Below are 11,027 nucleotides of genomic sequence, written 5' to 3'. Positions count from 1 at the left end.
GAGAGATGACAAAAACTCCACAGAAAAAAGGAACAGATGTTCCTGAGATCACAGCAAAACAAGCCACATACTTAGTAGGGACAAACTGTGATGTAGAACATTGTTATTTTTCTAACCTTTCTAAAATTACCTATTTGACTGATTTCTTATGTGTAAAAAGAGGCATAAGGCCTTCCCTTCTGACTAAGTACCATTGTCTCAAGTAATTTAGAAGCTCCCTGTTTTGGTGCATTGAGACTTCCAGCGCACAGACAGATTTAAGACATCTTTAAATTTGTGCAAGACTCACAAGAATGTTTTTCTTAATACCACTGTAACTAGAGAAGTATTTATAGGAGAAGTCCGGCTAAAATCCAAAGCTCTGAATCAATGACTATCCCAAAGGAAATGCAATCATAAGTCTGCTTGGCACACACAGCTGATGGTTTGGGGTGCAAGGAGGGGCACGGCACTTGCACCACAAATCTGTGCATTCGGTGGGGTACAGCCCACAGGCACAAACGCAGAACAGGGACGATGTTATAAATTAGGGAGTGGGAATCTCTCTACTGCGCAGCTGCAGAAGGGACTGCTGATAAAATCAGCCTGTTACATCACATCAGGCTGTTGCTTGCATCATCCCAGCCTTGTTCAGTGATGCATCCCAAATTTGAACATGCAGTCATTGCCATGATATATATAGGCTGAATAATTTTACGTTCATGCACCTATTTGGCATAACACTGTTATAGTAATAAGTGTAAGAACTACTAAAGGAGAAAGTCTTCTTTAAAGTCTATTAAAGTCTCCTCCAGTGTCAACCTAAGCAGAGATTATAAATATATATATATGCACCCCGATTTCACTGCTTTCTTAAATGGGGTGGAGGTACTATTATAATATAACCTTATCATGCTCCCAGCAGTTGCATAGCGTTGCTGCCTGGTATAAAGAATGAGGCATCTTTCCTTAATTCCTTCTGTCCAGATCTTCCACGTAACTATTTTTTCTTGACATATCGTAAGTATGTTTAATTTTCACTACTTAATGGCAAGATGCATCTAGGTAGGGAATACGCTGTAGGTTACCTTGGGCCAGCAGCTATCAGTGACTAACATGGATGTTGTGATTAATAAGGCGTCTAAGTTCAAATGAATGATGAGAAATTCCGAACGCCTCCTAAACTGGACTACCAGACCCTGGCTTTCCTTCAGACAAGGGAAAAATGTGTTTGTATCACTCATTTCATTGGCCATTAATGCTATTCCTAGAGGACACCTCATTTAGATGTGCTTTCTCCTACCTCCTCCAGTTCAGCTCTCATACAGTTATAGACAAGACTATCAAACCCGTGTAGTTTCCTGTAATAGCTTTTTCCCATGTTTTAATGACTATAACAACGAGAGGGTTCAGAAAGATAGAGCTTTTATTTCAAAAACAAATCTGAAAGAACAGAGGAACTGCTAAATTGGGTCAGAAATCCACGTAGCCCAGCGTCCTGGTCTTCATGGTAGGGAGCAGCTGGCAGTTTAGGAAAAATACCAAAAGACAGAGCGTAGAGCGATCCCTCCTAGTGCACTTCTCCTGCAATCAGCTGTTCAGAGGTTTCCTTTAAATTGCCTCCAGACCACCATGATTAGCAACCACTAAGAGCTGCACAACCGAAATGCATCTCATTTCTCCCTAAATCCTTTTATACCCTCGACCTCTGCAGCGTCCTCTGACAACGAGTTCCACACTCCAAACTCTGCATTTTGCGGGGAATAACATTTTTTTTGAAAGCTGCTGCTTGCTAATGTCGCCGGGGCAAGCTTGCGAACGCTCACGGGGGAGAGCCGTCGGCCGCAGGGCACCAGGAGGAAAGGTCGGGTCCTTCAGCTTTTGAACCAAGCTGCAAATTCGGAACCAGCTGGGAGGCTTCGTCCCTGCAAGAAGAGCAGCGACGCTGAGTTGGCGTTCTGCGGCGAGGGGAAAGAACCAGACACCCACCCTTTAATTTCTAACATGGTTTTGATTTGGAAGCAGATATGAGACGGGAGCCTACGGGAATTTTGTCAGCATTGCCAAATTAAGCCTTCCTGGGGCAGATCTAGAAACATCCAGGACCGCCCGGACTTGCAGAGGGTGCCTTGTTTGGGTTTTAGCGGAGACTTTCCGTGCTGGGTCGTTTCCTCCACCACGCAGGTTTTGACAGCCAGTGAAGGGCGTGGAGCAGGTACCTGGCAGCAGCTACAGGCCAAGGTTTTCAAGTGCAATCAGCAGGCGTTTGGGGGTTTAGTGGCTTATTTTATGTCCTTGAAATGTGTCTGGTTTTCAGAAGAAGCTGAGCTCTCAGTCTTCTGAAAGTCATCTATGGCTTTTCCTCTGACAGCCAAGAATTAGTGTTTATTTTAAAAAGCAAACTAAATGTAAACAACCAAACTTGCCTTTTTTTCATGAGAGAAAAGACTCAATAGAGAAAAGGCTCCAGTAAAAGACTGTGACAATCATGTGGCAGCAGAAACAGCACTTCACCAAGAAGCACATATTTTGTTGATATAATTGTTTTCCCTAGAAGAGGAATTTTTTTGATTTTCTGAACATTTCTCTCTTCTGTGCTCTAGTCTGACAAATACGGTTAGCCTGCTGTTTGGGGTAGAGGACTCATTATTTTTATGATGTGACAGATTGCCTAACTAAGACAGTCTCCAGAATGGCCCATCCACCAACTCATAAACCTATATGGACATCTATACAAAATCCTACATAAACCTATATAACAAACAACTGAACAAGTGCCCGTGGTTTGTCTACATGTATGAAGTGCTTGCACAATCATTCTTTTTCAAATAACATATATCATGTTTGTCAATTTAATAAACACATTAAGATTAAATGAACATTTCTTTACATCAGATGAAAAACCTGTGCATTTATGCTTCAAATATCTATGGAGCTGTAGCCACATAGGTCAATATAGGAGGATGGAAATGCTTTACCTCTTCTTGCCTGTCATTATTTTACCTGTAATAAAATTCAACCAAGCCCCAGCCTTGCGTTAACCCGTTCAGTCGGAAATCTGCAATGCACTCATGGAAAACGCCACTTCCAATCAGGCCGTTATACACCAGGGGGCAAGCCTGCTTATCCAGCGTTGCAGAAACATCAAAGTACTTGCCACCTTTGATAAGAGGAAAAAGGGAAGAATGTCTCCAACCTTCAGTAGCATTTTATCTTAAAAAGGCCCAAGATTTTTGCGTATGGTTTCTTCTTATGCGTTTCTAAAGAGCAATAGTTTTCCTGTCTGCTTTGTAAATTAAGTAAAATCTTTGATCAAGCTGTATTCCCAGAGCAGCTGAATCCACCTCATAACATATGTTTTGACACTCCAAAAGTGAAAATCACATCATTTATCTGGATTGGCATAAGCAACAGTCACCACAAATAGAAACTGTAACTCTCCCTCTGGTACAGCTGCCTGTAGCCCTGATCCTGCAGCGGACACACACACAAGTTTCACTGATGACACACTACACATATGACTTAACTTAAGCACAGAAGTAAATTTCTCAGGGTGTTAACATGATGCACTTAGCTTTCAAATTTGCTCCAAGGATCACATAGAATTTCACTGTATTTCACTTTTCTACACTAAATTAACTGCATGCCAAAAAGCTGAAAGCAGATATAGGCGAGCTACATTTAGCTTACCAGCAGTAAAACTGACTCCATATTCATCCTTGATAACACCATCATCAGCCATCTCAGCCAGCGAGGCATTGGACCACTCAATGCCAGCCTTCCTCCCATCGGGGAAAAAGACATAACCTACAGTGAGGCTGAAGGGGAAAGAAACGGAGCAGAATTAAAGTTCAACTAAAACTCAAAGGGACCAGCACATTGGTCTTCCAGGGGAGCTCAACGCTGAGCGTGGCCTTCATGCCTGGAAAGCAGCAGGAATAAGGTTATATTGTGGCATATTGCAAATGCTGAACGGTGGAAGCCCCGCGTGCAGGAAAGATGAGGCTTGCAGGATGGATTGTGGTGGGCGGGTGGGACAGGCAGGTCCCTTGGTCCCACTTGGTCAGAGGGCTTTGAATGCTGGTCTTTAAGCTTCTGGAGGCAGAGAGCGCCAGTCAGCAAAGCAGGGCTCCCTGCGTAGTGCCCCATTACAGACAGACACACCTTCTTAAATAGCTGGAAGTGCTCAGTTTGTACCTCTAAATCATCTAGACAGTAAGACAGGCAGCTGCATCAGCCAAACAGTAATTGAATGGGAAGGAAGTAACTGAAGGTAAAAGCTGTCCTTGTGACTAATTGCAAATGGAAAATTGGGCTGAGGGAGTGGAAAGCAAGAGGGTGTGGATGGAAATCGGGCTATACAGGTTCAAAGCAATAATGTGCATATAGGCGTCCTGCAGAGCAGCTTCTGCCACCTTTAAGACATATGTTTTTAGCAGCATAAACTTCCTTGGTTACTTACTTAGTTGTGGTAGCTGGCATATTAATAACTGTTAAATGTGCCGCAGTCCCATCCTGTAAGAGAGCGATAAAGAAAAAGCAGCCTAATTTATGTGGACTCATTTGCGTGGATCATACACTGACTTGACCAAGAAGACACTGGATACAACTCAGGTTATGCAGTGTGCTCTGACTTTATACTTTTAAATCTTCTCAATACATCTTCCATGAAAATCTGGCAGCAAATGAGAGTCCAAGAATATAAACCAGACACATTAAGGACAAATTAAGGACATTAAGGACAACAGAAAGTCCACAGCAAACATATAAGAGGAGGAGGGAAAAAATACACGCAGAGATGTCAGCTAGCTATGTTCAAAACTGATGGGCAACCTATCAAAGTTGGCCCTGCTTTGACCAGACATCTCTTCTAACCTACATTATTCTATGCCTGAGAGCAGCATACGGAAAAAATGTTAAATAAGAAGGAACTGGAATCTCATGTTTTTATTAATTTCTCTTCCATCCTTGAGTCTGAATCTCTTCGTGTTCCACTTGGGCTGCTCTGAGGCAAATATAAGCCTACGCTGTGATGTTATATGTACAGACACTCAGGGTATGAGGACTCCAAACTTCAATCAGTGATAAACTTCCAATTGCTCCTTAACAAACAGTCACGTGGCTTTTAATTAGGAGAGGAAGAGCCACAGTTATTTTGAGTCCTGAATAACTGTGAAGAAAAGGGAGAGGTTACTACCCGACTATACACATCACGGTGCAAAAGCACAGTCTTATGAAAAGGAACACAGGCATACGTTAAATCACAGCAGCTACTGGATCTGCACATATGTGGGATTTTCCAAGGTGTGTTTTTGTGCTGGCCAACATATATCTGGGAAAAGAATTTTTATTCCGAATTCAGCCTTAACTCCTGTAATGCTGCCTGTAACCAAGAGTTTAGATTTCTTTACGCCTGTGTTGGCAAAGGAAATGCCTTTTCAGGAGCATCTGTTCGGGTTGCATGCCAGCTTGTAACGCCAGCATTCAGCATTTCCCCAGGCTGTGTGCTCCCAGCAGCCACGGCGCAGACACTCCTCTGGCACAGCCACAAGGGCAAAGCAGAGATTAGAGCTGAGCACCAGCAGAAATATTTGCCGACTGCTGTCATGAAGGCTTAAGATGCCTTCAAACACCTCGGGCTCTCAATTAGTGTGAATCAGCACTGCATCAACTCCATTGAGCGCTGGGTATCTGCGGCAGCCGAGAAACTGTCCTATAAAGCTGCCTATCTATTTTTTTCTTAAAAAAGCCAAAACAAACAGTGTCAAGTTACCAAAACAACTTTTGGTTCAACCAGTGTAGCAAAATCTCGCTTTTTACACACATGGCTCTGCTTTTGAGAGCTGCTTCCAGCATTGATATGTGCTAATGATGGCATCAGTTAGCACTTCTGATTGCACACCGTGGATGCTCCCAATGCCTTATTTCAGGCTATTTAAATATGAGGTGCTCAGAACACCTCCATTTTCATGGTTAAGTAGCATATTGGCATGTTAATACCTACCTCAAAGCGTGCCAAAATCATGACATACCGGTAAATCTCAGACCAGTTCCTGATACCTGCAAAAAAGAACAAAATCACCCAACCTAAAGTTAACTGTTGCTGGAAAACGTGAAATAATGGTACCTGACTTGACATTAACTTTGAGTAAAGAAATTCTCCAGTAATTGATAACAGGCTAAGCATGTCCCCAAAACAATAATGGAATTGTTCCTCTTTTTCCATTAGTTCAAGGCCAAATGGAAAGGGGAGCAGAGTAATATGTCAAGCCAGACTGACAACAGGTCTACGTACTGGCCAAATCCAGGAAAATGTCACTAAACATTTTAACAGCTCCACATGTGTCAACGCCTTTGCAGCAGCTCACGAGACATGAATGGACCAAATTCTCTCCATCATGAATCTCTGCACTCATCTGGCCCAGCTGTGAGCTTATATCCCATCTCCCCCTTAAATAGGAATATTGCTGCCTTGAGGAGCATCAACCTTTAATGAGGTGAAGAGAGGAAGGATTTGTGGTTCCGGGAGACTTCATGCCTACTTGGGTCTAGGTAGTCTGGTACCTATCCTTTGACGGATAACAAGGATAAAAGGAGCTCTTTGCTCAGATAGGCTCCCAGCACTTGGAAAGGCAAATTGTTTGGTCCTCAGCCCCTCTGCGACAGTCACCCAGCTTTAGGGGCTGTAAGAGCAAGAGGGAGTGATTCCAGGACGGGGGGGTGTCTTAGGAACAAGCTGTCATGTTTCTTCTTCATTTAGAAACTGTAACTGCAAGGCCTCAATTCAGAGCGTTACATGTGAAGTTTAGCCATAAAAAGGGTATTTCCTCAGAAATGTCTTAACTTCATGCCCAGTCATGGAATTGGTTATTTTTAAAGATAATCTTTAGTCCCACTGTCCTGCCAGTACCATCTATAGTGAAGGTAGCCAAGTGGATTGCTTCTGGTGCTGTTACCGTAAGAGTGGCTCCGAACACCTTTGAGGGAAAGTTCAGTTTTCTCATGATTTTCTATTTCAATTTCTCCAACAGACTGGCCCCACTGCTCATGTCGGAAGTGCTGTTCCCTTTGTCTGGGAGAAAGAAAAGAGTGAATCGACACAAACAAAATCAACAAGGCAAAATCAAGGCAGCCCCAATGCCAAGCTAGATAGACTTATATCCCAAAATGAAGGAGAGATTTCAGAGCATCTGGATCATGGCTAGGCCAGATTTTACACATTAGCAACCACTTTTACATTTCCCAGTTATTGCTACATAATGTCTATGAGACACCTGAGAATGAAACAGCAGCAAATTCCCACCCTGACAGACTGTAAAAATGCCCTTTGTTTGAAAAAAATGCTGTACTACCAAAAAGTTGCTGCTTAGAAGTCAGCAGATATCACCAAAGACAACACACTATTGATATACGTATTTTCTGCTTGTATTAAACAACACACTACTGATACTCATATTTTGTTCCTGTATTTTCAGCTCTCTGAAGCATGTATAGTAATTAAAACGCCCACTTTAGCCCTTCTTTCACACGATTATATTTGATCCTTTGCTTAGATATACCTGTGCCATTGGTTTTGGAAGAGGTCTAAATCAGGTTGTTAGCAATGAAAAAAAGACAGAATAAGAAATATTCTTAATGCTCAAGGTTTTACAGACCAAAACTGGGGGCAGGTCCCTCCACCCACACATCAGGAAGATCCCATCCGTGTGCAGGATCCTCCTTAGAGGTTGCCAGGTCTGGTGTGGTAATGAAACCAGGAGACACCTAACAGGAGCTGTGTCCTTTGTTAGCTCACTTCAAATTAAACCCACCTTCTAAAATCGTGTTCTAAAACAACATATGACAGACCCGGAAGGGATCTGTAGAAAAATTACTATTAACCCCAGAAGAAATTAATCTCGCCTCTCACTTTTTCACCCGCTGGAAGAACTCGATGGTCCACGGTTCCTGGGCAAAAGCACGGGCAAATGTGCTGGGGTGACTGTCGACACTAAAGTTAAAGACTTCTGTGAAGTTCTCCCAACTAGGAAAAGAGGGGAAAAAATAAAAGACACTATTAACTTCCAGGTGATACCAGGCCAAGTTGTGCACTTGCTACTCTGACAATGGCAATCTTTGTATTTTATCATTATTGGCTAAATTCTGATTTTCGTAATTTTTGTGTTACTACTAAAAGTAGTACGTTACTACTTTTCAAGAAAGCAAACAAAAGGAAACTGAGAAGAGCGACAACAGCCTGCAAGAGTCAACAGATTACCTAGGAAGGGAAGCTGGCAGGGCAGAGCTGCAAGCGAAAGCATGCTGCTTTCTCTCACGTAGTCTGTTTGGAGGTGCAAATGCAGCATTACTCCAGAAACGCTGTGCTACTTTGACAGCAAATCATTTTTTATCAGACAAATAGAGTCCATAAAGAGAAAGAGAAAGCAGAGGCAGGGGCTTCGTGTGTTACCTTGTGCAAATGACCCTTTGAAAACAGCAACCAAATCTCTAACCACGAACTCACTATACATCCCAAAGCAAAAGTGAAACACTCTTACTGGAAAGAGAATTTAACTGGCACAAGTTCGCCTTCCTCTTCACTCCACTGCTGTCGGTAGGGCCCTTTTCTGTAAGGCAAAGCACTCTAATTTTGTATCACTCCTAAACAAACAGCAAAATGTTTCTTACATGTTTGGAAGTGGATGCAATAGGAGACACTGCAGAAGAGTGACACTATTGTCTGCTAAGGTAGAACAGTAATGCTATATTACAACCCTAAACCAGATGCAGATATTGCTAGCTGTATTTTCATTCCATAAAAATCAATGCGTGCTATTGCTACCACATAACTTCTGGTTCAAGTCGGTTAAATGTATTTCCAGATAGTGTTTGAAAAGCCTTTGTCTTTAAGATAAAGATAAATGAAACTGTAGCATGCTGCAGTACCTGAGAAATCCATCGAAGCTTATTTTCCAGCGTGTTTGGGGCTCTAAGTATTCAATAGTGAGCCCTCCTCCACTCCAAATCTCTTCAGATTCATCACTCACCATCATGTTTGGATGTTGTGGGTGCTAAAAAGGCATTTCGGGAAAACATTTGCTTAGTTCAATTGTAGGGATGCAACGTGGGTGAATTCCTGCTCTGACGGTCCTCTGCAGGAGGAACATTTGATCGAAATGGCTTTTTAGTTCTACCTGCTTTCTGGTAATTAGATATTAGAGAGGGAAAATTGCATCTAAAACACCTGAGTTACTAGATAACACGCTGTTGTTTCGGATAATACAACTGAATCACTTGTGTGAAGGGAGGCCACTGTAAGAGCTCAGCTCCTTACGCTAGTGACTCTGTCAAGCCTACAGCCAAGCTGATGCAGGGCTTTGGGAGTAATTTGGTTTGAGCTTGAATTTGATGAAACTCTAATTTGGAAATTTCTAGTGCATGCAAGCTCCCAAAACTCTTCAGCTACTCTTTGAAAAATATGGCTTGTTTTCTAAAGCTGCTACCTTTCTAAAAGGAGAGCTTATGCCTGTCGCTGGAGGGAAGGATCGAAGAAGGTCCTGAACTTGGCTGGCAGTTCTAAATGACAAAGCCACAAAGTAAATCTGTTCTACTAAATATTACTTAGAAAACCAAATAATGCACATCAGTCTTCTCTGTTTTGGTTTTCTGCAAAGAGGATGTCTCCTGCTTTTTCTGGTCATGACTACTTAGCAAAACAAATTTGTGAACGTAAAGATAGTTGAGTGCAAAGGAATTTATGTCAGATCCTCCCTCCTTCTTTACCATATAGTCAGCTATTAACAAAAAAGGAAATCCACAGGCAAAATATATGATTAATACTGTCTTCCTTTTAGCAAGAATGAAGCAGATGTACATACAACTCTAAAAGCCTTCCTTTCTCTTTGCAAGAGGCAATTCCACAACGGTTCTTACTGCATTCACTCATTAAAAAAGGGGAAAAAATCAACCATAACCATGCAACGTAACTTACTAACTACATGCTGCACATCATCAGAAAGACTGACTGCCCAAATTCTTCCTGGGAGACTTACCAAGACATTTTTTAGAAAAAATGCTGTTTTGTGTGCACATTATGAGAAAAAGGGAATGAGTGTCAGATACCTACTCCAAAAATTAGACATAACCAGTAATCTGGCCAGTTCTACCACTGTCTTTAGTCACAGCACCAATGTCTTACTGTTAAGATATTAATGTAGTTAATATTAATATATAGTATATATTATAATAATTATATTATATATTTTATAATAATAATATAAATAATATTAATCTCTAAGATGCAGATAACATTAATTTTTGCTTGGGATCCTAACACAGGTTCAGTACAGGAGTTAAGCACTGCTCTTGAATGTCATCCCACAACCACCACTTACTTCAAACTCTCCTACTCCATCCACCCTCAGGAAGAGCCACATCTCACAGATCCCATTAGGACGCTTGGCAAGACGAGCGATCACAAAGGTCTTGCTGGTCTCTGCAAAGCCGGCGAAGTAAACCGAATCAAGCGCCTAGGGAAAGGGAAACGGGTTTCAGCTCCAGCTGGAGGCAGGAAAGGAGGGGGAGAAGGTCCGTAAGTCTTTGTTTTCCGTAGGTTTCTTCTCAGGAATGAAATTTTACTTTCACTTTTTATATTTAGTAGCAGGCACCCCAGCAAACAGCCAGAGAGTTTTGCTAGCAGCAGTGAAGCCTCATTCATAAGACAGGACAGTCCATGTGCTCAGAAAACATTTAGTTAATCTGGCATGCAACACTTACATCATTCATTGACACAAAAGCGTTTTCCCTTTCTTGTTTGCCCATTTCCTCATCAGAGCAGACACAGAAAGCGGAGAGGAAGTAGATGACAAGCAGTTTTAGAGAGGGAACATAATTATTGCATGTTAGCCGCAGAGCCACAGACAAGGTAAAATATTATCCTGAATTAAGATGATTATTTTGCAACGAGAAGTTCCCTTGACCAAAATCCTTAGGAAATGTGTCCTCAAAAAGAGTGTCTGCAAGGAAGAAATTGAGCCACAAACATGCTGTTTCCCCATCTAGCTCCAGGT

General features: G+C 42.0%; 1 protein-coding gene across 1 annotated transcript; it reads right to left on the bottom strand.

Moving 5' to 3' along the window:
• Positions 1 to 1,397: 1,397 nt before the first annotated feature.
• On the bottom strand, positions 1,398 to 10,779 carry LOC103923898. The gene is made up of 11 exons (XM_009332334.1): positions 10,735 to 10,779; positions 10,353 to 10,487; positions 8,905 to 9,029; positions 8,517 to 8,585; positions 7,889 to 8,002; positions 6,936 to 7,051; positions 5,984 to 6,039; positions 4,442 to 4,494; positions 3,670 to 3,797; positions 2,983 to 3,139; positions 1,398 to 1,904 (listed from the first exon to the last, which is right to left on the bottom strand). Exons 1-11 carry the CDS (start codon positions 10,777 to 10,779, stop codon positions 1,802 to 1,804), a joined length of 1,101 nt encoding a protein of 366 aa, XP_009330609.1. The 3' UTR covers positions 1,398 to 1,801.
• Positions 10,780 to 11,027: the final 248 nt, after the last annotated feature.

Source organism: Pygoscelis adeliae, unplaced genomic scaffold, assembly GCF_000699105.1.
Source record: "Pygoscelis adeliae isolate BGI_AS28 unplaced genomic scaffold, ASM69910v1 Scaffold18, whole genome shotgun sequence".
Taxonomy (NCBI): Eukaryota; Metazoa; Chordata; class Aves; order Sphenisciformes; family Spheniscidae; genus Pygoscelis; species Pygoscelis adeliae.
This window is presented reverse-complemented; position numbering and strand designations above follow the sequence as displayed.